The following is a 15,577-nucleotide window of genomic DNA, read 5'->3' on the forward strand; positions in this document are numbered from 1 at the left end:
TCTATACTGGAATTGTGTACAGGAAACTGTGATGTCTATGACATTCTGCTCATGCATACAAATCCCTGCCACCCTACCTGCAGTACTTCCTGCTGCCTCTGAAGGGCGTGCTCCAGTGTTGCTAGGCGATGTGTGAGTGACAGGTGGTCAGACTGAAGGGCTGCTGAGGACGAGGCATCGACTTGGCTCTTCAGTTGTTCCCCTAAAGCCTGCAGCTGCTGGAGGGACTGCTGCACTGATGCCTGGTCACCAAGGCACGCCTGCGACAGTAATGTCACCAGAGAGAGGCAGGTTAGGAACAGAATCGTTAGATGTTAAGAGTTCTGAGAAGATTTACATGTAAACTAATGCCACAGGCATGACGGGACTAATTATTCATTGCAAAGGCAGTAAAAGTGAAAGGACTGGATTTGCTAAATGTGGTTGATATTTTCCCCACCCAAAGAAAGCCATGTGATCCACTTGTGGAAGATTTTGTGTAAAGCTTTCTGGTAAAAAGCTTTCAGGGAGGACAGCCCGTGCACCAACAACATTCAAGATTTCTCAACCACTTTGTGTTTTGTAAAAGTTTGCATCAGTAATCCTCAATCAAAATAAAGGTCTGCTTACAGCATTTAGGATATTGTGTCTCTAGACATTGCTCGGCATGGTCCTACAAGCCCAGCGTGACACCGGGGGACCCCTATAGTGTAAATCAGGGGCCTGTCTTTCCCTTTGCAACCTCCTTTTCAAAAGGCTTTTGTTAGATTTTGCTGTGGATCTACATTCAAGGAGACAAAAGAGCAGGGTGCAATTTGGTATTTTGCAGCTGGGAAAGAGGCTTTGTGAATCCTCATAGTGAGCTGACAAGCTGTTTCGGAGCTTATTCACAAAATCTTAGAGGAGGCTGAGGGTAAGCTTTGATTGCTGACTGAAAAAAAGTTCACAAAAAACACATACTGGACTCACGTGTTGTATTGTCCCATCTCTACTCACATCACAGTCGTTTATCCAGGCGCTGCTCTCCTCCTCTGTGATCTCCCTGTCCGTGGCGCTCTTCAGCAGGCGATCAGCACGTTCTTCCTGTTTCTGAACCGCTGTCACACATTGGCCACACAATGACCTGTAGCGCTGCCACAACACCAGCAGGGCTTTGCTGCTCCTCAGCTGCTCTGAGATCTGCTCTAATAGACTGTTCCACCTATAACAAAGGAGAAGAAACATATTACATGGTGACTTCGGCGCAGAAGTTAGTTGATTAGAAGAATTACAGCTGCAATTTGATTAAAGGAATACCTCACCCCCCCAAATGACTAGTTATATATCAGTTACTCACCCCATGCTACAATTACTGAGAAAAGCATTGATTAATTGAAGTCATAGACAACTGCATTAAACAACAGCAAAGCCATCAAAACATCTGTTCATAAACTCTCACACATCTCAGCAGTATAATCCAAGTCTAATTCCCCCAGTTGTATGCTCAGTACTTCCCAAACAGGCAGCCATTTTTGACTTAGAACTGAAGGGAAAGTGAAACTTACCTATATTAACATTAATTTACCTCGCTGAACACAGGAGCTGCTGGTCCTCTGCTGCCTTAACTGACTGTTTGTGTTATTGAGTGACTTTGGCATTGTCAAGGGTTAGTTTGGATTCACCAAAGTCGCACAATAACAAAAACAAACTTACTGATCAAGGCAGTGGTGGACCAACAGCTCCCATGTTCAGTGAGGTAAATTGCTGTTTTTGTAAATGGAGTCTGGCTTTGAAGAGAGACCATATATAAGTTTCATTTCAGTTCAGTTCCCAGTTGGAAAGGGCTGTCTGTTTGGAAAGTGCTGAGTATACTACAGCATAAATGAGACTTGGATTATACTGCTGAGATGTGTGAGATTTTGTGATGTTAATTAACATAACACAGGGTGAGTAATTAATATACAAATGGTCATTTGAGGTGTGAAGTATTCCTTTAACTCAGGGACATGTTTTTGTTATCCCCTACCTAACGTTTACATCCCGGAGGGCTGTGTTGAGTGTTTCAGCCACAGATGGGTGACACTCTGTCAATAGCTGGTGTGTTACAGATCCAAACTTCCTCAGGCTGCTCTCCTGTTTGTCCATCTCCTCCTGCAGGTTCTTAAAAAGACAGAAACATACTGAAGTTAGCTTCATCTTCAGCGTTTGTGAACTTTGCTCAACCCATGCTATGTCTTTTAAAGACTGTGTAGATGTTCTTATTCACAGTGACACTAGACAGTTGTTGCTGTAAAATATCTTAAGCATGACTTTATGTTAACAGAAACAAAGTTTTTAAGGGGTGTGCCACATTGTACACATCTGCAGCACTCACCTCCAGACTCTCCACCTGCTGCTGTACTGCCTCTAGAGACCCGTTAAGGAGGTGCAGCCTGGACACAGAATACCTCCCCTCCATCAGGTACCCATTAATCTCATCTGAAGCTCGTCGGTACAGCGTCCACTGCTCCAGCACCGACCGCAGGCTCACCTTCATCTGACTTATCTGATCAGAATGATGGGAGACAGAACAGGTAAACTGTCTTAAAGCAGAATAGGACAATTTAGGCAACTACCATAACAGTAAGGGATTCTTGGAGCTCACCATGTGGTCCAGATGAGCCCAGGATTGGTTCAATCCTTTGAGGGTCTCCTTCACAGCTGAGCAGGCTGCTCCTTTCTTATCCTGAATGAGTGCATTTCCTCGTTCCTCTGCTTTCTCTAGATCCTTCTCTTTGTCCTTCACTAATTCCTCTAACTCCTGCAAAAACAATTTTTTTTTTATTTTCAGAAATACAGACATTATAAAAACTTAAATTGTGTGTGTGGTATGCACAGCAGTGCTGTGTGTATGTTTACCTGACAGTCTTTAAGTGCATTCTGCACCGATGCTACATCCTCTATCCTGTGTCTCTTCTTCAGTTTCTCCTCCTGTAGTGTGAGCCAGGTTTTCAGGGCCTGAACCCCATTTTCATGCTCCAACCAACCTTCCAAAAGTCCTTCCAAAAGCTGAATCTAAAATGCAAACACAATTCAGAACAATGTAAGAACATAGCAAACTAAAAATATAAGACGAAAACATTTCAGGTCTAACTTCACTGGGACTGTAACATTACCTTTTCAGTGATGAGCCCCTGCAGTATCTGCCACCGTCTGTTCATAGCTCCCAGCTTCTCAGCAAAGTCTGTTTTGTCACTGCGCTTACCCTCCACATCCTGACTGCTGATCTGCAGCACTGACTGGTTTACAAAGTCCACAGTCAACTGCTTACAGGTCAGATCTATGCGGAAACCCTGTGCAACACAAACAAGACATGATGAGGAAGAGCAATAAGAAAAAAGACATGATAAACATTACATGTCAAGTTCTTTGGCAGCCTAACCAGAATTACACAACACTTATTTACCTTATACTTCTGCAGGAAGTCCTGGACCACTTCTGAGCCTACAGCTCCCATGATTTTATCCTGGTCCTCCTGTATAATGTTCTCCATGAGAGAAATCCAGCTCATCAGCTCTGTGATGGCATGCCGGGATGCCAGTTTCTCCATCTGCAACTAAAGGATGAGAGCAGAGGAGTTAAAATGTTACAAAAAGCCAAAATACAGTATCATCAGCTACGACAAAACCTCTTGAAAAGAACTGACAATCATTGAAGGTGCAATGTGTAATGCCAGGCCACATTCTCTGAATTAATAGGAGCAGTATTTCACCTCTAAGCCAACTTTTATAAAACAGCTGGGCAACAATATGCAAAATTTGACCTGACTGCTGAAACTCTGAGGGCCAGTCATAATAACACACACTGCTATCTTATAGCCTTCATGTGTTTACCAGTATCGTGGATTTCAGACCTCTGCTTGACTGATTTACAATAACAGAAGAGTTAGATGAGGATATAAATACATTGCTGAAATTTATGTTGGGAGAGATCGCAGGTATCTCAAAACAACAAAAAGTAAAATTTGGACTTGACTTATTCATCCTCTTGTGTTTGACTGAGGGCAGATCAGATGCTACAGTGACTCACTATCACCTCCAGAGTTCTAAGTGCTATATCAACACAGGACAGGACAGAGCTACCTGGTTAGCATGCTGATTTCAGTAGATACCTCTGCAACACGACACACAGACATCACTGACATAATGTCAAAACTGTTACTTCTTCCCATTCTGTTAATAATGTTCAGTTTAAACGGACATTCTGGCCATATCTTACACATTGCTTCAAAGTGTAACAGCTGCTTATGTCAGACCTGGTGTAGCTTCTCTTGTACTACAGGAATACGAGTCAACAGCTCCGCCCACTGAGTGTCGATTTGGCCAAGTGCTGTCCTGAGACCAGCTGTATCTACTCTTTTCAATCGCAGGAGCTGGTTCCCAGTACTCAGCACAGATGAGCGCAAGGACGACTTCGCATCCACCTCTTTGGAAAACTCCTATCAGAAACAAAAATAACAGTAAGACAAGCTGGAGTCTTATCATGCGTTCATTAATAATATAGATGTTATTATTAGGTTGTGTGGTACATGTTTGCTGCTCATGTGATAACCAAACTAACCAGGAAGGCATAGAGGTGATCTCTGACAGTCTCCAGCTCCTGAGGCACTGTCACTGACTGGGTCGTCCAGAACTCTAGTCGGTCCAGAGCCGACTGTAACCAGTGGCTCAGCTCTGCTGACTCACTCTGGTACCTGAAGTTTAAACAGGGGAAAATATGAAATTTTAGTTCTGACATCCTCTGAAAGATTAAAAGGCTATTTTCTCTGTGTTCATACCTCCAGGTATGACACATGGGATTGCTGACTCATAGCTGTGTAATTGACCTTGAGATTTGATTCTTGGCACACTCGCAAACAAAACAATCTCAGACCATTGTTAGAGCCTGACCTGCTCCAGTGTTTTAGCGTGGAATCAAGGCGGTGCAGCTCCTTGTTGACTTTGGTGGTGGAGGAGAGCCAGTGTTCTCCAAGTTGGGTCAGCTGGTTCTCCAGGTCTGAACAGCCAACAGACAGAAGGAGCCTTTTGCCTTCCTCCAGGACCTGGTATAGCTGGGGCTGATGCTCCGTCAGGCTGGCCTTCAGACGCTAGAGGACAGCAGAGAGGACAGATGGATAACTGATGAATTAAAAACTCAATATTATCAAAAACTTATCAGTGTCAGATGACATCTTTATACTGCATGAATGCATTTCTTTGTGCATCGATGTGTGTCCAGTCTTGTATAAAGTTTCTTACCTGGAAGAGACCGATCCTTTCAACAAGTCTTTCCTCTGTCTCCTCTACCAAGCCCACAGTAGGGATGCTACACTCCACAGCCTCCAGCTGTCTGCACAGAGCCTGGTACTCTTCCACAAGCTTGCTCCACGACTATCAAAGACAGGAGAAAGAAGATGTCACATTCAACTGAACTGTACTGTTCCTATTTGATATGATTTTATGAGTCACTCATTCTTACCTCCAGTATTCCCTCCAACTCCACTCCCCTCCTGTGGGCCTGTTTGAGCACACTGTGGGCTAAGGCCATGGTCTCCTCCAGGGTCTGGCTTTCCCTCTGTGCCACCAGACCACACACTTTACTGTAGAACGTCTGGGTGAGGATCATATGGCATTCGAGACCCTGGAAAAATTCCTGTATTCAAAGAAAACATAGTGAAGAGATAATGTTAGAGAAGAAAGACACTGGTTTCTAAAAAAAAATACAATTATATTGCATTTCAGTGAAACGCTACCCCCTTTTACCACCTGCCTTACTAGAGGTGTGCAAAGATGTCATTATCTATATCTGTTCAAACAGCATAATGCTCTATCTCCCTATCTGTACCATAAATTGTCATTCATTTCATGTAACCACTTATCGTATGGATCCTAAACCAGCTGACACTGGGCAAGAGGAGGGGTACACCCTGGACAAGTTGCCAGACTATCATGGGGCTGACACATGGAGACAGACAACCATCCATGCTCATATTCACACCTACGGGCAATTTAGAGTCACTTATTAACCTGCATGTCTTTGGACTGTGGGAGGAAGCTGGAGTACCTAAAAAAAACCTCACGCTGACACAGGGAGTAAACTCTGCACAGAAGGGTTCCCCCACCCTGGGGTTTGAACCAGGAACCCTCCTGCTGTGAGGTGACAAAGCTAACCACTGCACCACTGTGCCACCAAATCTATTTGAACAAACATAATGATTGCCACACAGACATATTAATAATGGCTTTTTTCCTCCTTGAAAAACAAGGAGCAACTTCAGGAAGAAGAAAACTCTGTTTCCATCACAGTATTTGTGCTTTCTGAAAAAAACCCAAAACAAAACAACTTACTTTGTGTTTGTCCAGTAACATCTGAACCTCTATGACAGAAGCCACTGTCATCTTCTGATCGGCAGCCATCTTGTCCTGGGCAGTGTCCACTAGGTCTGTGAGGTCATGAAGTGCAGCTTCATACTGAGCCTTGAGAGACAAGCCGTGGTTCAGGCTACTACGTCTCGAGCCCACCATCAGCACCAGCTCCTCATATGCATCCTAAACAAACACTGACATGTCAGTCACTGAAGGTATAGGAAACAAAAACAATGTAAAGACTCATACAAAAGTAATCCCTCTGAGTCATCACTTGTGACCCACTAGATGTGTGTGGCAGTGTATTTATCTGCAGAGACTCTGTCCTCTGCCTGTACTCATTCCAAAACAAGAATGAATCTGGGGTTGGCTTTCACTTTCACCGGCAAGTGTGTTTACAAGCTGTAACTGACAATATCTGCAAAGTATGTCTTTAAGTGCTGGGACGTGATGACCCTCAGGGCAAAGTGCAAGAAAAAAAGAGCTCCACAGAGACTTTGTTATTACCTGTAGTTTGATAAGTTCCTGGTTGGAGATTTGGTCAGATTGGAGTCCCTCCGCTCTTGTCTTCAGTTCAGTCACTCTCTGCTCAAACTCTCTCAGACTCTCCTCCACCTCTGATAATGTCTACAAGAGATGCAACACATTTATTGAAAATGTGTTCTCACAAGCTAATTCACTGCATCTGTGATATTTCTATGTTTTGCATCTTTTGTGTATCTCTCTTGTTCAGTATCATACCTCTATCTGTTTGGACGCAGGTCTGTCGACAGTTCCAGCCATCTTCTGTAGCAACAGGTGTTTACTTTCAGTCAGAGCTGTGAACAGCAGCCTCAGTTCATTCTGGCAAAGACAACATAAAACAATGTTCTAACAAGGTAAAGCAAGTTTCCTAATCACCAAAAAAGATGCTTCACACTCAAGTTCAAGTTCAATTAAAATCAGACTGGTGGTTCAACATTTTTTGCCACTGTACCTGGAAGGTTGAGTGTTCCTGTAGTTTGTCCCTCAAGGTGTCACAGTGTTGTTCAAGGGTGGAGTCCAGCAGCCCCATCCTCTCCTGCAGGCCCTCCAGTGTGTCCTCCATAAGAGCTTGCTCGTCTCCCCCACACAACCGGCCCACTCCGCCACCCAGATGGTCTCTGCACAGGTTTACCTCCCTGGTCATTGCCTTCAGCTGTTTATTCAGACCCTGAACAGAAGAGCTGAGGTCAGTAACATCCCTCCACCTAGTACCATGTTAATTGTATTGTCTGTTTATGTCCAACTATGGTGTCTAAAACAACATCTGTTAACAGTGTCACTATAATAGAAGTGTGTTTAATACCTCCAGATTTGTAAGTTGTGTCTCTGTGTCTTCAGACAGCAACACAGGACCAGAGAGCAGCTGGTTCTCAGCAGCATCCAACCAGGAGGAGGCTGCGGAAACTGCAGAGTACAGGTCCTGTTGAACTGTTGTCCCACCTAAAGATGCTACCAATCTGCTGTCACCACCCGCCGTCTGTGAGGAAGAACAAATAATATTTATTCAGTACATTAAAAGCTGTCAGTATGAAAGTTTTTGTTCTTTACTAATAACACAGACATCATTACAACAGGCGTCTGTGGTATCAGAGTCAAATATTTTGAGGATATAGAGAGGAAAAAAAGGAGGAGGTCTACTATTGTACATTTAAAATAAAAACAGTTTTGTTATCAAATTGACCTCCAGCTTCAGAGTAAGTCAGACTGAAAATATCTTGTAAAAAAAATTAAGAAAATTGACACAAATGTCTTTTGTTGTTGTGGGAATTAATCAACCACCTATGTGTGATGGAAGTTTTAATGATGACATTAAACCTTGAAGGATGATAATTTTAGGGGATTTTAACTTACAAGCATTAGAGTGTAATAGTTTAACACAATTTAAAACTTACTTTCAAAAATGGTTGAACAACAGACGGTGGGCGTTAAGATCTGATAATACCTCTCCTTACGTGAACACACTTATATGTCATATGTGTGTTTTTAATTATTTATGTTATGTTGGATCATCATTTTTATATTGTTATATGTGCATTACATACAATCCCAGGGACAACTGATGAAAATTAGCATTATGCTATACCTGGTGCAATACAGTGCACTGTCTCATAAAAAAATTAATGAAATTAAAATGAGGTACAGTAAAATCTGTGCTGTACCTCATGGGCAATTCGTTCCAGAGTCTGACCACAGGCCTCAAACAAAGCTCTGGGAGAGCGAGAGTCCTGATTAGCAGACACGCCTCTAAACACCATACTGGGGCTGGACAGACGGGACCGGTGGAGGACCTGCACACAAGAGTAACAAATGAGACATACGAGACCTATGAAGATCAGACTGGAAGCAAACAGAACAATCAAAGTGTGAAATTACATGAGAGGAAGAAAGGCAGTAATAAGCCTTGAATAATGAGTTTAAGACAGCTCAAAGCCAATTCAATTATGAATTATTATTAAAAAACATCACACTCCAAGATGATTGTGTACCGGGCTCAGCTGGTCCTGTTCCAGAGAATTGAGGGAGAGCTGCAGCTTTGTGTTTTGATCTTTATTGAGGTTTTCCCAGCGCTGTCTCATCTGTTTCAAAGGTGAAATGGTCTCAGACTCCAGCAATATTCCTCCTGGGATGGACACCTCACTGTGGGGAAGAGAGGGGTGAATCATAAGAGACTTATATCTGGTCCCTGGCGTGTTACTTTACCAGCATGTTCCAATGTAATTAAATGTTTTTACAACAGAAAAAAATTACATCAAAACTCAAATCACAGAAACTCCTCCTTACAGAAATAATGACAGAGAAATGTCAATGAAAAATAAGTGTGAGAAGAAATGAGAGAGGAGAAAACACACCTGTCCCCATTAGGTGTGGTCTGTTGGCTGAGTAACTCTTCTCCAACACTGGCTACAGACTTCAGCAGCCTCCTCTGTTCAGCTACCCGCTCCTGCAGCTCCTGGGAAGTCACCATAAAGCATTTAGGCCATAAAATGCAGAAGTTATTTGAGATTTGTCTAAAGGATCCAGTTCCCGCTTGAAAATTAATCAGTTACCTATCAGTGGTACAAACAGGCTTAGGCCAGGCCTTTTAAATATAAAAAAAAAGTTGCAAAAGTTAGCTTCTTACCCTCTGTCGAAGAAGGTTGTCGTGGTGCTGCTGTGTGCGTGTGGATCTGGCCTGGGAAAGCCAATCCTGGACATTAGGACTCTGAGACAGAGATGAATCTGGCTCACTGTCCTCCTGCTCCTGCAATGAACCCTGGGAGAAAGACAGAGGGACTTCAACACTTAAAGAAGTATTTCACAGCTGGAAAGATGGTCTTACAGTTAAACGGTCAACTAAAATTCCGAAAACATTTAAGTCATGAAAAAGAAAAAGCACTGACAGAATCTTGATTCGTATTTGATCAGCACTGCCTTGTTTCACCGTTTGATCTCATTTTTTTTTAGTCTTTGTTTTAACAATACAGGAAACAGTATGGCAAATGCTTCCTGTTTACAAATTCTCGCATTACAGCCAAACCATGCACTAAAATATGTTTCTGAAAACACTTTGGAGGAGAAAGATGCAATATAGTAACAGGATCCTGGTTTATATTTGATCATCAGCACTATGTTGTATGTTGTGTTAGTTCATTGCCACATACTACCCACACTGTTATGATACAAAGCTGGTTAAAAATCATCAAAATATCCCTTTAGTTGTTCAAAAACAACAAATGTATAGATGTATAAAAATAAACTGAGATTGATTGCTGCTGTAGTTCTAATGTGTTGAAGAGTGACTTCATGAATATCATTTTTTACTAAAAGAGCACATGAAGGGAGGCCAACAACAGGAAAAAATGAAGTTTTCATGGGAAGTTCACAGATTTAAGAAAAAAACTGCTGTTTTTCCAAATGGGCCAAAGCCAAAATGTTGCATCATCAGAAACACACCTGCTGCAATACATTTAGTGTTAACATGTGATGAGGTAGCATCCTTTTGTCTGCTGTTTAAGGCCCATTGTGAGACAGACAGGCTCTTATTGTTCCATAGTGGAGAACAGTGGACTTTTATGAAGGAGCATGACCCGACCTTTAGTATTTGCACAATACTACCATTGATACTGTTACACAGTCAGTGACACATAATGCAGCGCAACACAACAAGAGACACAGAGGCATGGAGGAAGGATGAGCTGGGAAATGGAAAAGTGTGTGGGAATGCGGAGGGGAAGGGAACTGATGGCCTGAAACAAGACCCCAGAGCAAACGGCATCTGACCTCACCTGTATGTCAATTTGTTTATCCTGTAGCATCTGCTGCAGTTCCATCAGGCTGTCTTTGAGGGAGTGCAGTTTGAGGGTGAGTTGCTCCGCCTCCCCCTTGGTCTCGGCCCGACCCTCCATCAGCAAGCTCTCGCTGTGGACGGACAGCTCTGACAGATATGAGACCTTCTGCTCGATCTCGAACAGCATATTCTGGAAAGGGAAGAGTTAGAGTCAATAAAGAACAAACTACAAACAAATATACATAGAAACAGAATTTATCTTCTAGGCTCTCTGAAATCAAGATGTGTCACACCATGTACAATAAAAGAAAATTTATTTGTTAACATTAAAAAGCTTTTCTTGGATGTTTATGCCAGTGGTTCTCAATCTTTTTGACATGACCCATAAAATGAAGCAATGTTTACTTGTCACCCATCATCACCAGTTGCAACCAGTAAAACTTAAGGGTGATGTTTTCCGTTGTTTGATTTTTAGACTCCCTAAAAGGTAAAATTACACAGTAATTCCAGTGGTTTAGAGGCCTCACTAAACATAATGAATGGAACTTTTAGCTCTTTTTAGCACGCATTGTATACACGCAGCATCCTTCAGTAGCTTACTTGTATCTGCCTCTCCTTGTCTTACAGTTCTTAAGATCCACTTATTATTGCATCAATTCTCATACTTTTTTTCCAAGCTTAATACCTTACTTTTCCTTCAAATCCTTTTCAACATATCCCACACTCCCCTCTTGCATTTCTAAACAAGAGAAACAACTGAAGAGGAGACCCTCCCTCTCCACATCCAGACTGTGTGTGAGAAGTGTTATAATTGTATGGAAGTGTAAAAGAGAGGGATTAAGGTTGTATCCTCTTCTTTCACACGAGGGTCCTTGACAGAGATGGAGATGTAATTCCACGTAGAGAATTCTTCCCAACAATACAGAGTGCTGCCATACAACTTTTTTCTTTCTACTCAGTCCTGTCACTCTGTGATTCACTGAGAAGGTGGGGGACGTCTCTCACAAAAAGCCTCTTTATGGTTTTCTAACTGAAATTCCAAATTGCCTTTCTTTTGGCCCAGGATCAAATAGCACTCACAAATCTTTTAATGTATTGGTTTAACTGACACAGCTGCAAGACAAGGCGGAGTTTGTTACATGCAGCAATACAAAGTGTGGCAGAAAGTTTAGACTCAGCAAAGTATTTGATTAAGCACTGAGCTGTGAGAGGCTTAAGTGGTTTTTGAGCTGCTTACAGTGCAATGATTTTCTTGCAGTGTGTTAGTGTTTAAAAGAACAGACTGAGGTTGTTTAGTGAATAATTTACGGCAGCTAACAATGCTAAAATCAGCCACACACAACTGAGGTGCAAAACCATCTACAAAGTATCCTAATACACAGAGCAGATTCATAAGATACAACATTTAAAAGACAAATTAGTTGTGACCATTATCCAACCAAAGCCTTTAATATATCAAACTTTTCTTATTTTCATTCTTCCACTCCAACTTCTTGCCTCGTCATCTGCTGACCTCAGATCCTTCCTCACATGTTGCCCTTCCCATTGGATCTTTACTGTAATAATTTAGTCTTTTTGGTATTGCAGACAGTTTTTGCCCCCTGGAGATGAGGATCCGCCAGGGGCCGGACCTTCAGCCCTGAGCACCACAGGGGCCATATGTAAGCTATAATCAGCTTACTGTCTCCCAGCTGCTACACACACACACACACACTCTGATTTTCTTTTCCTTAGCAACGGAACTAACATTATTACTGCTGAGAAGCCAATCATGGTGTATTATAGGATGAATGTTAAGAGACTCAGTTTTGGTACTGAAGAGATCAAGGTATATGCTTCCACAAAAAAAGAAAAAGATGCCAAAACAGCACATTTGTTTTTTTATGTAGAATAAGACCTTAACTAATTAATCAAAAATTAATACTCCAGTGCTGATGTGGAAAAACTTGTCAATCTTCATTTTTGATGAAAATAAAATGAACTTAATTAGCCTCAGTTGTTCTCACTTGAATGTTTAAGTTAAAAACAAAAAACAAAAACATATTTGTTATCAGAGAAGCGTTTGGCACAGCAAGTGTACATGGACATACCTGAAACTTAAAGGGCAACTACGCCCATTATCGAAATTCATATATTTTATTTCTTTTACCTGAGACAGTCCAGGATTATTGGAAAATATGCACAAGTCTCTCCTAAATCCAAAAACTAGAGTGCAAAAACTCTATAATTTGCGATGTCATAAATTCTGGAGTTGCTCCATAGACAATGAATAATGAAAAATGTTATAAATGACAGTGAGAACACCCAGGGGAATGTTCTGAGTATTCAGGTACATTTTCTGTTTCACAACTGAGAACAATACAACAGAATAAAGCACATTTGGATATAAAAAAAGAAATCAAAAATGGTGTGGATCCACAAAATCAGGCTCCATTGTCTATGGAGCAGCTCCAGACTTCATACTTGATGACATCACAAGTTTGAGACTTACTTCTTTGGTTTCTGGCTTTGAGAGAGAGTAGCTCAGGTTCACAAATATTGATTGAACTTTCCTAAGCCATGGAAATAACACATTGCAGTTCTTAATTTACGTGCTATTCCCCTTCAAAGTACAGAACAATAATTTTAGCCTCATACAGTGTCTGTCCTGCATCATTCAGATCCTTATATCATCACGTCACCAGACAAGAGTCAGACTAATTCTGTGTTACTCAGAAACATCAACAACCTTTTATCTCCCAGACAGCTCTCTCAGCATAAAATATGCCAAGAGTAAAGGGCACTGATGCCTCTCAGGTCAACTACATGTCAATGCACACATCAAATCATTTCTTTATGATCCAAACATTCCTTAACAAGTGCACTATCAAGGTATATATACATAAAAGCCTTTGTCTGTGACAAAACTAAATTCAAGAGCCAGTAAAGGTAAGTTAGGCACTGGCACTGGTTTAGAAAGCCTTTCTGATTACGCTGCTCAAATTGTGGATCTGTGACCACTTCTACCATTTAACCATGGATGCTAATTATCCCACAGATAAAGGTGATGTTAGCATAGAAACAGGATGAGTGGGGAAACAACACTTGGGCTGGTGGAAGAATGTTTGACGACAAGTGAGGAGGGTGATCGGAGGGTCAGTCTCTGATCCTAAAAAAAACTTGATTTACTGGAGAATAAGGGCACCTATTCCCTTCTGTGCTGAAACAGTTTCATATTCAGTGTAGGTTCTGTAAACTTCTTCTGTTATTTGAAGATGAGTTTATGCGTGACATAAATAGTAACAGTAATACAATACCGAGGGAATTAGTCCAAGGATATGCTCTATTTTCAGAACAGTGAAGCAGCCAGATACTCCTCTTTAGTCTGTGATAGCTCTCTGCTGATAAAACTGTAGCACGCCAACTTTCCTTTAGTGCCTAGGCCAGTGATAGCAAAGTCTTCCTTGACTGTGTCAGTTGAGCGAAACTTAAAAATACCTGAAACAGCAAGGAAGCTGCACACCATCTACCATGGGCAAAATCGTTACCCTTGGCAAACTGAATAAACCAAGCTCTAAATCTTTCAGTGCTCAGTGAACCAGTCAGTCCAGTTTTTTCAAGATAGCAAAAACGGCATTCTTACCTGACAATCAATGAGCTGCTCCTCCATGTCCAAGTCCTCGTTTTGGGGCTGAAGGGCAGAGCTCAGAGTGGCACGAGTGCTAAGCAGCCAGTGGTCGAGCTCCTCGGCCTCACTGTGGTAACGCTGCAGCGCCTGTTCCTGCCGCTGCTCCTCTAGCTGTTCACTGAGTCTCTCCTGTAACATCAATGTAAAAAAAACATGTTAGATTCCAAAAGTGAGATGATTTTGACACTATAACAGAAATAATAATGTAAATTAACATCATCTCTGAGTGCACACCTCCAGCAGCTGCCGTTTCCCAGAAGCCTTCATTCGAATGGTGGCCATCCTCTCTCCCAGCACAGTAAGAGTAGACTGAAGAGCCAGTTGGTCCCCAGCCTCCCCATCGCTGTCACTGTCTGCCAGCTCCTCAGAGAAACACGTCTGTAACTCACCAATCTCATCCTGCAGCATCAGGATCTCATCCATCAGAGCCTGTACGGACAGAGATCAGAAAAGTGCGAGAGGTGGAAGAAAGAACAAAAAAAGAGAGTTGAAGAAGACAGAAATGTTAAAGGAAGAGACTAAAAAGGAAATGGCTGCATTACAAGAGGGTTTGTCCAAACTGCTTGACAGTAGTGTTACAAAAAGGAGCTGTATCAGCCGTCACTGTGAAGTTGGCATAGCAACGGAGAACAGTGCCATGCAGTCTGTGCAACCATTGCACGGGCCAGTGCAATATTAAACCCCTCAATCATTCTCTGTTTTCTCAGAGCAGGCTTGTCTTCAGCCAGCTTTGTGTTTCCCCCGAGAGATGTCATCTGTCTGCCTTTAAGTACTTTCAGTGTCACTATCTGTATTACACTCCTCTCTTTTTCTATATCACACACATGAACACAACTTCCCCAATATCTCCAGACCTCTCTGTCCCCCCTCTCTCTCACCTGGTGTGCAGCCATCTGGCTCTCGGGGCTCTTGTTAGGCTCCAGACCCTCATTGAGCGCTCCTTCTATGGACTCCATTTTAGTGGAAATGGACTGGAGGGACTCCTGATAGTGTTGCTGCCGCTCCAGAGCTTCATACAGACTCTTTTGCTTCTCGTTGATCTGTGGTTAGACAGAAGCGGTAGAAAGAAAAAGAAAGACATTAATGATGAGAAGGGGAGTCTAGGGGAAAAAAGTCCAGTGATAGTAGAGGGGGTTGGAGGTATATTTGGATTTCAATTTAATATAAGGTCAAGCTTTAGTACCAGTTTGGCACCAGTGTACTTTTAACTGCCATAACTGTCATAACCCTATTAATTGGCACCCTGTGAATTGTGCTGACTTCAAAATTCACATGAGG

The 15,577-nt window shown here is 42.2% G+C and overlaps 1 protein-coding gene across 9 annotated transcripts in view; it reads right to left on the reverse strand.

Moving 5' to 3' along the window:
- The window catches only part of syne1a (spectrin repeat containing, nuclear envelope 1a), a 178,630-nt gene that overhangs the window by 26,346 nt on the left and 136,707 nt on the right, over nucleotides 1-15,577 (reverse strand). For all 9 annotated transcript variants that reach the window (XM_049590339.1, XM_049590334.1, XM_049590342.1 and 6 more), the window contains 26 exons: nucleotides 15,178-15,339; nucleotides 14,534-14,728; nucleotides 14,255-14,428; nucleotides 10,631-10,822; nucleotides 9,487-9,618; nucleotides 9,215-9,315; nucleotides 8,852-9,002; nucleotides 8,525-8,653; nucleotides 7,669-7,842; nucleotides 7,318-7,533; nucleotides 7,083-7,184; nucleotides 6,849-6,968; nucleotides 6,324-6,524; nucleotides 5,455-5,628; nucleotides 5,235-5,366; nucleotides 4,887-5,083; nucleotides 4,558-4,690; nucleotides 4,253-4,435; nucleotides 3,404-3,553; nucleotides 3,114-3,290; nucleotides 2,857-3,012; nucleotides 2,603-2,758; nucleotides 2,333-2,503; nucleotides 1,985-2,118; nucleotides 976-1,180; nucleotides 78-260 (listed from right to left, as the gene is read on the reverse strand). In XM_049590339.1, coding sequence (XP_049446296.1) covers nucleotides 78-260; nucleotides 976-1,180; nucleotides 1,985-2,118; nucleotides 2,333-2,503; nucleotides 2,603-2,758; nucleotides 2,857-3,012; nucleotides 3,114-3,290; nucleotides 3,404-3,553; nucleotides 4,253-4,435; nucleotides 4,558-4,690; nucleotides 4,887-5,083; nucleotides 5,235-5,366; nucleotides 5,455-5,628; nucleotides 6,324-6,524; nucleotides 6,849-6,968; nucleotides 7,083-7,184; nucleotides 7,318-7,533; nucleotides 7,669-7,842; nucleotides 8,525-8,653; nucleotides 8,852-9,002; nucleotides 9,215-9,315; nucleotides 9,487-9,618; nucleotides 10,631-10,822; nucleotides 14,255-14,428; nucleotides 14,534-14,728; nucleotides 15,178-15,339 — 4,200 coding nt within the window. The remainder of the gene's footprint in view (nucleotides 1-77; nucleotides 261-975; nucleotides 1,181-1,984; nucleotides 2,119-2,332; nucleotides 2,504-2,602; nucleotides 2,759-2,856; nucleotides 3,013-3,113; nucleotides 3,291-3,403; nucleotides 3,554-4,252; nucleotides 4,436-4,557; nucleotides 4,691-4,886; nucleotides 5,084-5,234; nucleotides 5,367-5,454; nucleotides 5,629-6,323; nucleotides 6,525-6,848; nucleotides 6,969-7,082; nucleotides 7,185-7,317; nucleotides 7,534-7,668; nucleotides 7,843-8,524; nucleotides 8,654-8,851; nucleotides 9,003-9,214; nucleotides 9,316-9,486; nucleotides 9,619-10,630; nucleotides 10,823-14,254; nucleotides 14,429-14,533; nucleotides 14,729-15,177; nucleotides 15,340-15,577) is intronic.

This window comes from Epinephelus fuscoguttatus, linkage group LG11 (genome assembly GCF_011397635.1).
Source record: "Epinephelus fuscoguttatus linkage group LG11, E.fuscoguttatus.final_Chr_v1".
Taxonomy (NCBI): Eukaryota; Metazoa; Chordata; class Actinopteri; order Perciformes; family Serranidae; genus Epinephelus; species Epinephelus fuscoguttatus.